The 16,240-nt window shown below is 36.1% G+C and overlaps 1 protein-coding gene across 1 annotated transcript in view; it reads right to left on the reverse strand.

The window, feature by feature from the left end:
- LOC108737457 (neuropeptide S receptor-like) overlaps positions 1-1,082 on the reverse strand; it is a 59,285-nt gene extending 58,203 nt beyond the window's left edge. Inside the window, exon 1 of the mRNA XM_018470312.1 lies at positions 877-1,082. Within this exon, the coding sequence (XP_018325814.1) occupies positions 877-948 (72 nt within the window). The 5' untranslated portion in view covers positions 949-1,082. The remainder of the gene's footprint in view (positions 1-876) is intronic.
- Positions 1,083-16,240: the final 15,158 nt, after the last annotated feature.

Genomic DNA, 16,240 nt, shown 5'->3' on the forward strand with positions numbered 1-16,240 from the left:
AAATTATGAGACAAAGTTTACGCGATATATCTCGTAGCATTAGCAATCATTTCAATCCTAAAGAATATCTGTAGTTAGTTATCTATCAGTTTCAAAAAACTTTTTGTTCTTCTTTACAACTTTTATTACGGTTTAACCTTAATAATAAGTTTTAGTTTCTAAACATGCTTAATGTCCAATAAGTTTTATCTACAAATTCAAATTTTTAATTAGGTATAGTTATAAATTTACTCATTACAATTTTAATGAGTACCTAATCAATGATAAAAGGCTTTACTGGCTGAAACTTCATAATCAATTAAAGGAAACGAAAGTAAAATTTTAAAAAACATGCTAATTGTTAACAACAATTGTTTCATCATAACATTGGCTTCTTCAGGTGAAGGTATTTTGATTGTTACAAAATTAGCATAAATAGTGAAAGTTTGCAAAACTTATGGGGTGGGAACAATTAAAGGGAGAGATAAAAGTAAGATATTAAGTTTTTGAAGACAATTTTAAATTTAATAATTAAGAACTATTTACATTAATTTGATCATTTATTTGTAAACATCTAATATTTATAATAATTTTGTAATAATCTTAATCAGAATATCTTCGCCTGAAGAAGCCAATGTTATGGCGAAACAATTGTTGTGTATAATTAATGTATGTTTTTGAAACTTTACTTTCGCTTCCTTGAATATTAATAAGTACCTAATAAATTTTAAATAGTAAGAAAAACTAAAGAAAAAATTTTGAATTTAAATTAAATACTATATTAGTGTTTGTACCAATTGTATCCAGTTATTTTCAGTTATTTTATACATCAATAAAAATAAATCAAAAATAGTTTTTTTCTGGTAAATAATTGTAATTTAGCACAATTTTCCTCACCTCATAAAAGTAGAAGGAGTTGAGGTTTTCATCGCCGAAGACGTCATACGAGACGGTCGAAACGTTATTCATCGTTCAAAAGATAACTCGCGATCCTTCATACCATCGCGCGCATTTTTGAATGTGCCGGTACCCTCGGTATTTGTCCGAAAAATCAAAAAACACTGAGTCGCGCCAGCCGAAATCATATTTTATACCGTAGTTCTAGACCCATGCGCATACAATGCGCCGCTTGTCGTCTGTTCTACTTCATCTTCCTGTGTTCATTTTCGCGAAATCGACGAATCATCAGCACTTTCCGCGTTGACCGAAAACGTTTTAAAATTGCGACGCGGTACACGCGGAAACTTATTAAACTCATACGTAGCGTCAGAAAAAGTTTTGTGATGGGAATTGGCTTTGATCACAAGAAATAGCATTAGAGTAAAATTTACTGGAACTTTAATAACAACTTCGAAAATCGAATTAAGAAATAAGAGAAAAGAAAAGTCCATACACGAGCCACTAATTATTGCTTCAATAACATTAATAAAAATCAATACAATCATTTGGAGTTATTCTGGAATGAAATTCCTTATCACATGATACGCTAGCAAAAATCAGCGTTGTCACATGATTTTTTTTAAAGTGAATCTGCTTTAGGAACGGTAGGGTAAGTTCATTTCATGCGAGTTGCTGTGTAACGAAATAATGCAACGGATGTCCCCCCTCTACTCGGCCACGTAGTCGAGTTCGTAATGGGGCTCGCTTGAGTCGTGAGCGCGCTTCAATGCAACCTTCGTTACAGGCAACTCCGGCATGTGTAGTGTAAAATTTAAACTCATAGTGTACAAATAATACCATTAAACCAATTCCTTAACCCCTATCCCGGTATGTTTGTGTGTTTCAAGAAGTTTCACTTCAGTAGCTTGTTGTATAATTACACGTTGTATTGTTTCTTTTTTTATTTTCTAGTGTTTTTACCGAAATTCCTTTCCGCAGAAATTTGTCGAATATCATAAGAAACATAATTCCTACCGGGTGTTCCACGACATCACACATCTCTCGGTGCCTATTAGTAAAACTATAATATTGGGGTTCCAGACAAAAATAACTTGATGGTTGATGATGATGATGATGATTAGTAGACCAGATTATTAATGTTAGGTTACGTAACGTTTGAAAAAGATTGTTAAAGGTGTTTGACGGAATGGAGGTGAGTTTTCAATCAGTCTTAGAACTGATGACCTTAATATGAGATATTGAAGAGCATCTAATAAAAGTATAAATCTAAATAACTGAGCAACTTACGATAAACAGAACGCTACCATTTATGCGGAATTTTTACTTAAAATTCGCCAATTTTCTTGTACCTAAGTCGTTCCAGATGGAACTAAACAAATGGCAAAAATTGGCTAGTTTAAATGCGAATATGCCAACATTTACTCTAACTGTTCATCATCATAAGGTTGTCAGTCCTAAGACTAGTTGAACACGCACCTCTACTCTTTCCTATCCTAAGCTAATCTTCGCATTTCCCTAAAATTAGAACATTCCACATCCCTAACTATTTGTGAACAGTAATCTAAACTAGGTCTACATCTACTCCTCCTAACTCCTGCTTCTGCTTTAATATGTCTCTGACTAGACCTACAAGCCTTCAGGTGTCCTACCAACCTATCTGCCCTATTTCTTATTGACTTTCTTAGAGTCCTCTGTTCTCCTATTCTTTCTAAAACCTTTTCATTTCCTAACCTAACCTAACCTCTATCCACGGTATCCTCATCATTCACTCGTAACACTACATTTCGAATGATTCTAACCTTTTCTTTTCCGCCGCGCCCACTGTCCACGTTTCGCACCTGTACAGCACCGCGCTCCAAACGTACACCTTTAACAATATTTTTAGTTTCTCTAAATTAATAGTTCGCGAGCATTGATGTGACTCCTTTTTATTGAAGGCGACTCGACACTGCGCTATCCTCTGCTTTATATTCCTACTACTCCTTCTGTCGTGACTTATCTGATCTCCTAGATGCCTAAAGTCAGCCAGTTCCTCTTTATATTCGCTCTTTCCCTACATTTTCTTCCCTTGCATACCAGTAGTTTTGTTTTACTTTTATTTATTTTCATACAATACTGTTTTGTTAATACCGCTTCCATTTTATTTAAAGCTATCTCTAACTCCTTGCTAGATGTTAATACTGCTATATCATCTGCAAATCTAAGCATACTAATCTTTTGCCCCTGTATATCTGTCCCTGCAGTTGTACTGTCTTTAATGATGTTGATCGCGTCTTCGATGTGTAGATTAAAAAGTGGCGGTGACAGTGTGCGTCCCTGTCAGATATAGGTCAATAACTGCCTCTTGCTCTTTATACAAAATAAGTATCGCTCTTTTATCTGTGTAACTCATCCCTAGATTTTTAAGTATATTTAATATCTTGTCCCATTTAAAATTGTCAAAAGCCTTTTTTAAATCTACAAACCCCATATACTGACTGCTAATAAAAAATATTATTTTGGCAATGATTTCTCAAAACGGCATGAATGAAGAGCTACGCGCCTCGACAACGCCCCCACAGTCCAAAATTTGAAAGGACTCAACTAGTCTATTTGATAATTAAGTAACAAATCGGAACCAGCAATATTGAAGAGATAATTGCTTTTTTAATGTTTCAAAGAGCTTAAATTAGACTTTACAATTTACTTCGGCATATTAAGCCTTTCTCAAGAGTACAAATAATGAATATTAATAGGTACTTATTATCTGTACTCTTTGATAAAGGCATAATATGCCTAAATAAATGTGGGTTTAATTAAAACTTTTTGAAACATTAAAAAAGTAATTATTTCTTTTAAGCTACTTATTAATACATAATATTAGATATTGTGCCTATGTATACATGACAGGTATATTGTGACTATATATAAAATATACATTGAACCAATCTGGAAAACAAATATTGGCTGTATTTTTAAAATAAATATTGCACACTTATTATTTCCTAACATTGGAACAATAATTTCAATATTGGGTTAATATTAAAAATCTACATTGGGCTAATAAAAAAAATCTGACGTTTGCGCATCATTGAACCAATATGTAAATATAATATTTTACCAATATTGTTGTGCTACTGGGGATGTTTTATAACTGCCCAGCCACTCAAGCTAAAATAATTTTAATCTTGTCCGTTACCTAAAACTAGCACAATTTAGCACAACCCTCTTTCTTATTTTTTCATTTTTTAATGGCACGGGTGCATTTCACGGGACATACACTCCACCGGTTTCTGTGGTCACGTATTTTAAGGCGCCCTCCTCGTAGTTGAATGTATTTCACAGAAAATTACAATGGATTTGGCCACGTCTCCATTTCGTCTTATCGGATAACTTCCACGATTTGTCACAGTTTCCTTTATGATTAAATTTGATCAGTTGTTATAGAGGAAAGTAGTTCTAAAGGGACTGTCAGAAAAATCTGATCAAGAAATAGATTAGAAAACGTACCGTACATGGAAGCAAGTGAAACGACAGATTTCAAATTTCGGGCAGCAACTCCAAGACCAATAAAGCTTGATAAATGGGTTTCGCCTGAGTCGGTTGAAAATAAATAAAAAATATTCGACATACGGTCGACACGACGGTTTTTCTTTCAAATCCATACACCTACATACATATATATACAGTCTATTTCAATTTGTTAGAATTGTAACCCTGAAGAAAACTGCACGAAGATAGAAAGAATACACACTAGGCGTGAGCAAGACAGAAATAGTTGGAACAAGCTTGAACGAGCAGAGCTCTCGATGGGCGGTCTTAGGAGATCGGCTAGAACTGTACAGTACTAGACGAAAATGTTTAGCAATTTCTTAAAACAAAAATGTATATAAATTAACAATAGAAAACAAAGCAAAAGTTTTATAGGTGTGTAGAACGTTAAGTTAATTCACTTGTTATTATTTTTGGCTAAATATGCTTTTAAATAAAGCATATTCTTAAATTTTAACGAGGCAGTTTAAATAATTTTGCAAATGGTACTGTACACTTTTGTCTAGTTCTCGCTCGATGATCGGTGGAGAAATGAGCTCCGCAGACAAATATGATTGATTTTGGAATTATGCTACGGCGCATCCTAATAAAGGGAAGGGGCATATCTCTAACTTCTTGAAACCAACAGTAGACGTGGGAGTTTTTTATTTCTTTCTTTCTTCTTTCTTCTTTTGTTCTTTTCTACCATTTTTCCTCCTTCTTTCGTTCGTCCTTGTTTATTTTCTCTTCTTTCAACCAAAAGCAAAAAGTAGTTAAATATCGATAATAAATTCTGGAAGTACATTCAATTAGAGTAAGATACACGATGCCAGATCGATGTACCCTAACTGTCATAATTGACGTAACTGTTAGAATTAAATGACCGGTCATATTCCAGGGCCCCACTTGCGACTGATATTCGTTTGTGGGCATCGCCCATGCTCTACCTTTCTTTAAGTGAATGGACTATATCTCAGTAGCATGCACCACGCTAATGCAGGACTTGGAGTGTAAAGGTAAGCGCACAAAATAGGAATCACTGATGGAATGACACGAAAAAAAGTAAGTATATGATGGAATGCACATTTATTCTAACGGAACAACTCTAAGAGTCAGAATTAAAATACCGTGCATATTGATGCTAATGATTATGTATTGTATATGTCCCAATTATTCCGATCGGTTTCGTACACCTACCTATGTACAAGGTCTGTTTAAAAAGTATCGCGAATTTTGAATTTCCTCGGGTTATGTATTTTCGATTTTTTTGTGGCTTTATGTTGGTACTCATACCTCTCACTCATACCGACACGTTTGACCTTGAATGTTCAGTTAATTTTTGACCTCTGTTTGCACGTGTTTTGGCTAGTCCTCGAGTTTTGCCTATTCCAAAAAACCTGTATCAAATTTTGTGTGAAAAACAACATTAAGTGTCCGGACGCATTCCGAATATTAACTGTGGCATATGGTGAAGCTGCTTTGGACCGAAGCAACGTTTATCGGTTGTACGAGAAGATGTGAACGAGAAAGAGCGTGTCGGACGCCCAAGCACGTCAACAACAGACGAAAATATTGATGAAGTGAAAAAAATAGTATTGGCCATCCGTCGAATCACCGTTAGGTGGACCTAAACATATCAATTGACTCCTGTCATTTAATTTTTATCAATGATTTGGGCCTGAGAAGGGTCTCCGCGAAATTCGTACCAAAATTGCCCAATTTCGATCAAAAATAGCATCGAATAACATTCTTAAGGAGCTATTGGGCTCTGTCCGCGTCTACCCAAATGGTTCCAGAGGGTCATTTATGGTTATGCCGTGGAAATGAAAGTTCATTTATCCCAATGAAAGCTGCAGCACGAAGACCGAAAAAGGCGCGTAAAGTTAGGTCGATTGTGAACGTTTTGCTTACAGCTTTTTTTGATTGTACGGGTGTGGTGCATCATGAGTACTTACGACATGCTAGCACGACAATAAGGAATATTACCTGCAAGTTATGCGCAATTTGCGCGAAGCAACCCCCCCAGAAAATCCCGGATTTGTGGAAGACCAAAAATTGGCCTTTTGATAACGCACATCGTTGTTGTGCGCAAATATTTGGTCAAAAACAACACACCAATAATGTTGTATCCACCGTATTCCCCAGCTCTGGCCCCATGTGACTTTTTCTTGTTTCCAAAACTGAAGGGACTACGCTACGCTACGATTGAGGAGATAAAGGACGACATCGAAAGAGGAGCTGAACAAGATCACAAAAAATGATTTTTTGAAGTGCTTCTAGGATTGGAGAAACCGTTGGCACAAGTGTATAATATCTGGTGGGGATTACTTTGAAAGGGACAAGATAGATATTCACGAATAAACAAATAATTTTTGAAAAAACACAAAATTCGTATTACTTTTTAACAGACTTCGCACATGTAATCGGACAGCGGCTTTGTAAAGGAGACTGTTTTGTACTTATATTCGTACTATTGACATGCGATTATGATTTCAATTTTGTTTAGATATTTGATGTTCCTTTAAAAAATATACTAATTCCAGAAATTGGAAAAAATGCAACTTAATTTTCGGATTTTACTTACCCTCGCAAATAAACTTTTTATGTGAAATATTCTCAACTTTTACCCACAACGCACTTCCTCAAATTAATGAGGAAAAATTGTTGCTGTTGTCACACCCCCGTCGGGAATCGAACCCGGGCTCTTTGGCTTTACGCGCCAATGCTCTGACCACTTAGTGGTACTTAGTGGTAAAAATTGGGAATATTTCATATTAAAACTAATTCACTTCGGGAAGATTTCTACATTGTATGTAAACTTTTTATGCTTTGTATCTATCAATCTACTATTTTTGAACATTGTTTGTCATTTTCCATCAATACTTTTGTACAACATTACCTCCAACAATAAGAGCCCAATTCGGCGAGTCATCCAATATACGTAAATATATCTTTTGCATCTTATTACGAGGAATGCACTTTATTTGTTTATTGTTTGTTTACATTCGTTTATCAGTTTATCACGTCTTGAGGCTACTGTATTTGTTAGATGCACTTTGCATCTTTCCGTTAAACTTTGAACGAAACATTGCGTTTTCACTCTGTTTGCCAAAGAGGCGTGAGTATCTAGTTATAACAGCAATAATAGCAAAAGTAAATCTCCAGTGTTGTTGTCCGTTTTATGAAACTTAAGTAACGCGACCTTTATTGACTGTCAGTATGTAGTGATATAACTTTGTAAGTAGGTACTCTACTTGTTTTTTAATAAACAGCTCAGGTGTTCCATTATTTTCTTTTGTGAAAACAAGAACACTACATATTGTACGTTATAAACATTATTTATTAGATTTTTTGAAATATGGCTAATAAAATTCCGCTTGGATTTGTTAATAATATAGTTCATGCTTTTCAAATAACTGTAAACTCAAAATTTTTATTTGATTGAGATTTTTCAGTTCAGCGTTTCTCCAGCATGAATATTCCTTCTCGGAAGTGACAGTCTAGAACGTAGGAAAATATTCATCTGCGGCCCTCTCAGTTTCCTCATTAAAAGCGAAGCGCTTCCCAGAAACAAATATCCTTCAGTTTTGGAACTGATAGAAGTCTAAGCGTACCAAATCAGGAGATTAAAGGGTATGGCAGAACAAAAAGTACCTTAAAATCTCGCAGTTTTCACATTGCCAACACACTCTTGTGTACAGGTGAGGTGTAAAGGTGAGATGTTCTGGTGAAGGATGATTCTTTTCTTCATCTTCAAGTCAGGCCTCTTCTCTCGATTTTTGGCATCTAATTAGACAAGAAGGTTGGAATAATATTCGCCTGTAATTGTTCTGCCTTTTCAAGGTAATCAATTAATAGCATCTCATAACATGCTGGTCATGACGTTTCCACCAACGCTGAACCACCAACTTCCACCCACTGTTTCTTCAGTTTTGGCGTGTAGTGGTGAATCCATGTTGCATCCAAGTTGACAAATCGCTACCCAAAATCGATCGAATTTCCATTAAATTGGCCTAAACATTGATGCCAATATTGCATGCGCATTTGCTTATGATCCACATCTGGCAAACTTCTTGCGCAGAGCTTTCGTATGTTTAATTGTTTGTGCAAGGTGCTTCGCAATCTTTCCTTCTGTATCCTAGCAACCTCGACCATGTCACTCACCTTCACTCCAACGCTACATCATGCACTGTTTTAATGGTTTATGGTGTGGTGACGGTTTTTCACCTTCCTTCACGTGGGTCATCTTCGAGGGACGCGCTACCACGTTTAAATTCAGATATCTACTTTTTAACGATTGACATGGAAGGAGCAGGAGTTGATCGTAAATTTTGTCAACTTTGGATGAATTTCCTTAGGGGTTAATCCATTCTAAATGAAGAATTTTGTGACTATTGAAGTTTATCCATTTTAACGAAAAGCACGTAAGAAGTCTACTGCAAAAATTCGTGAAAACAAACTACTTTAGAGAGCAAGTTAAAACTTGTCATATAAACTAACAATACGTGCACCCTGGCCGGCAACTTTTCACTTTACCCTTGCACCTTCACTTATTCCTATCTTGAGTCAATTTAGACATCTGTCGAACACTCTAGCAACCTACAAATCATTAACAATAACAACAGCTACCTAATTTAGGTCTACCTCTACTCCTCTTAACTCCTGCTTCTGCTTCTAATATGTCTCTAATTGTCCTACTTTTTGCTGGTTGTAATGCCACCTGTTATCCCACTTTATTTAATACCTCCTCATACCTACACTCACGATGTTCTTTTTATTCTCAGCGCCCACCGTCCACGTTTCAGACACACACTCACACATGTGCGTAGCCCTGATCGAAACATACTACCTTAAGAGTCGGTTTTAAATGGAGCTACTATACAACAAAAAAATCATGTTCAAATCCAATTGCTAGAAGGTTACTTTTGTAAAGTTTTATATCATTGACTTTAAATTCTGTACACTCCCGTAAAGCAAACATAGTTCATATTGTTTAAAGAAAATATATCAGCAATGGAGAAAGAACCCTATTATTACTAGACGCAAGTTCAAAGGTATTTTAGATATATAACTACATGTTAAATGCTAGGTTCTGGTGCTGTCACATGAATAAGCGCATTGTAAGGGTGGTATGAGATAAGTCCTTTCGAATAATAGGTATTTCAATTTTACGTGAACGAAGTAAACAGATTGCAATAGCTGTAATTAAATATACGAACAACATTTGTGGATTGCTGTAGATAATGTTTGAACCTCCAATTATTATTATTTCAATAAATCAATTCTAATTAATCTTCTTGATTGTCTTTTTAATAGCCAATGAATAGGTACTACGAGCACCGTCTTATCGTCAGTGCAGTTGGCCCAGTTAAAGAGAACATGATGTTTTCGGATATCTCTCATAAAACTTTTATGATAACTGATACAATTTTCTAATAACATTGAAATTTCTTATTAACTTACGTCTAATAAAAAGCAGAAAACCTTAAAAAAATATCTTAATAGTAGTATATCCGGTTATGGTAATATGCCTCGATCTACTGATTTTAGCATTCAGAAATTCGAAAAAAGTTGTTGCACGGCGCTGTACGGGTGCGAAACATGAACAGTGGGCACGGCAGAAAAGAAAAGGTTAGAAGCGGTCACAGGCGAATGATGAGGATACCGTAAATAGAAAAGGTATTAGAAAGAATAGGAGAACAGAGGACTCTATGAAAGTCAATAAGAAATAGGCGAGATAGGTTGGTAGGACACCTTCTCAGGCATGAAGGTCTAGTCAGAGACATATTAGAGGCAGAAAGGGAGTTAGGAGGGGTAGAGGTAGACCTAGGTTAGATTACTATTCGCGAATAGTTAAGGAAATATGGGTTGTTCTAGTTTTAGGGAAGTGCGAAGATTAGCAAAGGTTAGAAAAGAGTGGAAGTGCATGTCCAACCAGTCTTAGGACTGACGACCTTATGATAATGAAGCAGAAAATGGTGGCCATGAAGTATGGAATAATATAGAGACGGAGATAACAAGGAGAATAAGAAAGGCTGGCTGGCGACCATATAGATACTTACATGCCTACATAGTTTATTGGCTACCTAGGTGTATACACTGCTTAAGTAAATTATAATGAATTCAACTACTGCATTTATTAATCCCCAAAAATTAAGAATTATTATTATAAAATTTTGTTAATTGTCAATAATTTTCGATTTAAGGTGTTCTTAGCTTTTCAAGTTTGTTCTTAATACGATAGGGCCATCTAAAGTCATTGGTTTAGGCTACTCTAGTAGAGAAAGAGGAAAATTTAAGAAATCGGATAACTTCAGGGTAATGTAATCCAATGAGAAATAATCCACGGCGCTAGACAAACTGTGTAATTACGACAGGCTTAAAAAGATCCGGATAAGCCTAACAAAACCAAGACACCCTTAAAAACACATGCTGGGCTAAAAGTGGATTATTTTGCATTGATTTCTACAGTTTTCACAATATTTAATTTATTGATTTAATATTTTCGTTAATTTTATTTGTAGTAAGTATTCCGTTATCATCATCATCATAAGATCGTCAGTCCTAAGACTGGTTGGACACGTACCTCCACTCTTTCCTATCCTGAGCTAATCTTCGCATTTCCCTAAAACTAGAACAACCTATATCCTTAACTATTTGCGAACAGTAATCTAATCTAGTTCTACCTCTACTCCTCCTAATTAACCGTTTCTGCCACTAATATGTTCCTAATTAATCCTTCATGCCTGAGAAGGTGTCCTACGAAATCTATGTCGCCTATTTCTTATTGACTTCCATGCAATTATCTGTTCTCCTATTGTTTCTAATACTTCCTCTAACCTTCTCTAGCCACTGTAACACCACATTTCGAACGGTTCTAATCTTTACTTTTCTGCAGCGCCCACCGTCTATGTTTCGCATCTGTATAGCACCGCGCTCCAAACATAACACCTTTTCAATCTTTTTAGAATTTCTAAATTAATCGTTGGCGAGCATTGAAGTGACTTTTTTTAATGAATGCGACTCGACCCTGCGCTGTTCTCCACTTTATTATATCCCTACTATTTCTTCCGTCCTGGCTTATCTGGTTGGTTATCTAGGTACCTAAAGTCAGCCACTTCTTCTTACTTTTCGTTTCCTATCTTTATATTCGCTATTTCCCTACTTTTTGTTCGCTTGTCTCACCGTCCATGTTTCGCACCCGTACAACGTGTTATTAGGTAGGTAATTCCATAAAAATGAGCATACCGGTACAGTAACTTTTTATTTACCTTATTAAGTAGATACCGCTTAGTAGTAGTAATTCTTGATTCTTCTTGACTAATAAAATCCAAAATTCACATGAGATTTTAAGGAATTTAGGTTTCACAAATGAATATCTCACTAAAGTTGTTTAATAAAGCAACTGCTTACAGCAACATTAGAGCTTGTTGCATTTACTGTAATAACAATTTTTTTAGTTAAAATAGCCACAACAACTACACAACAATTTAATAAACTGCTGATATGTGTTTCGCTAATCCATATTATGTCCTTTTGGTCATTTTATTATTTCCATGCTACAGTCTCCTTTTCTGTGTATATTTTTCGTCATTACTATTAATTAATTAATAAGTACAGTTGTACTTACTGCTCAATAATTATCGGTAAATATCTTGAAGTATCTAGTAGAAAACTGAGGTAGTGGCAAGGCCAGACTCAAAATATCTCATAGCGAGTTCAATCAACCCTGGCATATCCAATTCATGATGAAATAACAGCAATATATTTAATAAATTATATTTATTTGACTTAAATCAGTTAAGGCTGCTTTTGACTAACGTGTCTCTGAATAAATATGTAGTATACGTAGCCCACGTAATCAAATGTTAGAACTCTGTCCTGTGCATATATGAAAAGTTTGTTCTTTTAACGGACTTCATAAATTATTTGTAGTTTTTGGTTGAGGTTTTCAATTACCAAATTCATGGTATCGAGTTATTTGTCGGAACCAGCCTGTTTGTAGATATTTATTTCAGAAAACAATATATACCGGGTGTTCCTGAAATAAGTAGCAACCTTGTAGGAGGTAATAGGGAACTTTAAAGTAACAGGGGCGGACTGGTACTATGAAAAGGCCTGGGACTGCTGGTAGTCAAAGGACCTGTAAAGTCTAAAAGAAAAAAAGCTCAACGCTGATTTTTTGTTTATGCATTAACTACGCACAACGACCTTTTGTGGGTATCATTTATTGGTATCGAAAGCACTGCTTCTGTCTATAATTACTTAATTTTTTTTATATTGTATACAATAAAGTGGAAATGAAATATTGTATGGAATTGTATACATTGTTACGGCGGAACTCGTCTATGGTTCGAAAATAAACTTGTCCGTCGTAGATCTTCCTTCCTCTGTTGGATAACTCCGGAAGCAGAGTATTTTCACCAACAATTAATGCAAAACACAGAGAACTAACGAATAAACTTTATTCACCAAGAAAGTCTTATGCGATTTCGTATTAATGCAAGGTGCGCGATTCTAATAATAATACCTCAGTATTATCACTTAATTAGAACGCGAAGAAAAACAGAATTGAACTTAACAAGAACTTTATTTTGTCATGAGCTTAAAGTCAACTAACATATTTTCTAGGTTTTGGGTCTTTTTATCCCTTTTGGCAAAAAGGGCGTTTTTCTAACTTTCTAATGGCCATGCAAAATGTCTTTGTCACTGATGATGGTGACATTGTGTTAATTACTAGAAAGGGAATATTTTTGTGTCTGAGTCGGTTTTGGTAATTACATACTGATTGCTGGAAAGCAAATACTTTGGTTGACGTGTCATACCTAACAACATATGTAATATAAGCTTTACACTCTCATATTTTATAAATATTATATATTCCTGTAGCAGCAATTACCCAATAAATTATTTTCTTTAATTAGAGTTGATTTCTTTCAATAAATACAATTAACTTAAGCAAATATTACCGGGTAAAGATGTTAAAGAACTCATGAAGACTTGAATTGGACGTATATACCTACGCGTCCTGTACTACGACCGGAACATATAGTCCTGATGTAATTGGATTTATTTGTTTATAATATTTACTGACGATGCTCGAGAAAGAACGCGCCAGGACGTTCCTTTACGCTCCAGGCCGTTCTTTCAGGCTCCAGGCCGGGCCGATCCCGTTACACGGAGTGTGAAATGGCAATCTCCGCGCCCGCCGACGTGAAAATAAGCTAAAGGACGCGCTAGGACACGCCTGCACGCTCCAGGCTGCGCCGAACCTGTTACGCATAATAAAATCCTTAGATAAAAGTAAATAACTAAGACAATAAAACTCTTGGTGTGTTCCATAAATTTGTGTTTATGACATCAATACGTATTTTGGCTGTTATGTCATTGACATAGAAGAAGTGGTTGATTTTAGATATCTAGGAAGTCAGATAAGTCAGGACTGAAGGAGTAATAGTAGTCACTTCTATGCTTCATCATCATCATCATAAGGTCATCAGTCCTAAGACTGGTTGGACACGTACCTCCACTCTTTCCTATCCTGAGCTAAACTTCGCATTTCCCTAAAACTAGAACAGCCCACATCCTTAACTATTTGCGAACAGTAATCTAATCTAGGTCTACCTCTACCCCTCCTAACTCCTGTTTCTGCCTCTAATATGTCTCTGACTAGACCTTCATGCCTGAGAAGGTGTCCTACCAACCTATCTCGCCTATTTTTTATTGACTTCCATAGAGTCCTCTGTTCTCCTATTCTTTCCAATACCTCTTCATTTCTAACCTTTTCTACCCACGATATCCTCATCATCCGCCTATAACACCACATTTCGAACGCTTCTAACCTTTTCTTTTCCGCCGCTCCCACTGTCCATGTTTCGCACCCGTACAACGCCGTGCTCCAAACATACACCTTTAACAACCTTTTTCGAATTTCTAAATTAACCGTTCGCGAGCATAGAAGTGACTTCTTTTTATTAAAGGCGACACGACCCTGCGCTATCCTCTGCTTTATATCCCTACTACCCCTTCCATCCTCACTTATCTGACTTCCTAGGTATCTAAAATCAGCCACTTCTTCTAATTTTTCGTCTCCTATCTTTATATTCCCTCTTTCCCTATTTTTTCTTCCCTTGCGTATCAGTATTTTAGTTTTGCTTTTATTTACTTTCATACAGTACTGATCTGTCAGTACCGCTTCCATTTTATTTAAAGCTATCTCTAGGCCCTCCTTGCTAGATGCTAATACTGCTATATCATCTGCAAATCTAAGCATACTAACCTTTTGCCCTTGCACGTCTATCCCTACAGTTGTACTGTATTTCTATGCTTGCGAACAATTAATTTAGAAACTCGAAAAAGATTGTTAAAGGTGTATGTTTGGAGCGCGGCGCTGTACGGGTGCGAAACATGGACCGGTGGGCGCTGCGGAAAAGAAGGTTAGAAGAAGACACAAACGGGAGTTTGCAGGGGTAGAGGTTTTTAAGGATGTTGGTTGTTCTAGGTATAGGGAGATGCGAAGATTAGCTTAGGATAGGAAAGAGTGGAGGTGCGTGTCCAGCCAGTAGGTAGGACTGATCACCTTATGATGATGATGCAAAACACAATTTTATGGTACCTTTTGCATGTACGTTTATGCAAAATGCAAGGTTTTTTGACCTTGTGTAGATATTTACAAATTAGAGTTGATAACCACAGGCGCGTTTTTTTTCACATTTTCCGACGATGTTGCGGAAAGAACGCGCCTGGACGTTCGTTCACGCTCCAGGCCGCGCCGATCCCGTTAAACGGAACGTGGATTGGCAATCTCCGCGCCGAGTAATGGGTTGAACATAGGCACGAGGAACGGTAATCCTCGCGCCGTGTTACATATCCTTAATAGTGCAGTAGTAAACTGTTGATATTTACTTTATTAATCGTTCCACAACCGTCACTATTTACACGTTTCATAAATATAGTGCTTAGTTGTTAACGCAATATCTGTACATGTTACCAATTCACGTCCAGAACCGGCTTGGGATTGCAACTTCGTCTGTTTATTAAAGTGAAACATTTATTACATCGCCTTAAATTTTTTCGTTTATTTATCGCATGTCGCATCACAGCCGGTCGCAGAGTAGGGGTAAAACTGAAAGGCGCTCGGTAGAATAGTAATGGTGACGTCACCGTTTCGTAAACAGTTGACACGTTGCATGTTTACATGCATTGAGATACATTAAATTAATTATTTTGAGCGATAGTTATCATGAATTCTGATGTGTATCGATGGTGTGCGGTTCCTCAATGTAATAATACATCGATAAAAACTCCGAATAAGTTGTTCATTAACGTTCCAATGAAAAAAAAAGTGAGAAATACGTGGCTTAATCTTGCAAGGCGAGACCAAGCAGCTATATCTTCAAATTCTGTAATTTATTTCTGTGAACCTCCCAACATCAACAAGTCGATCCTTGGCAAATTTGAGCTATTTGCCTTGATAAATCCTTGTTCCATAGCTAACTTTTCTTTTTCGCACTCTTATAATAACACAATACTAATTTTTAACTATCAAAAATCAGATAAATGGAGCTTTAGTGTCTTTTGGTGTTAAATTATTTAAGTACCAAGAAAACACTAATAACAAATAACAATTTATAACAATAACAACGAAAACACAAGTAACAAAAAGGCACAGGAAAAATGCAACAGACATATAAGAACAAAGTGACAAAAAGAGCAAGATAACAAAACAGTAACAATAACAAAGATAACAACAAAAATGAAAACAATGTAGCGAATAACAATAGAATACAGAAGCACTTACGAATGGTAGTAGAGGCGGTAGACGAGAACTGTGTATAGATAAGAATTTTTG

This window comes from Agrilus planipennis, unplaced genomic scaffold, assembly GCF_000699045.2.
Source record: "Agrilus planipennis isolate EAB-ADULT unplaced genomic scaffold, Apla_2.0 scaffold155, whole genome shotgun sequence".
Taxonomy (NCBI): domain Eukaryota; kingdom Metazoa; phylum Arthropoda; class Insecta; order Coleoptera; family Buprestidae; genus Agrilus; species Agrilus planipennis.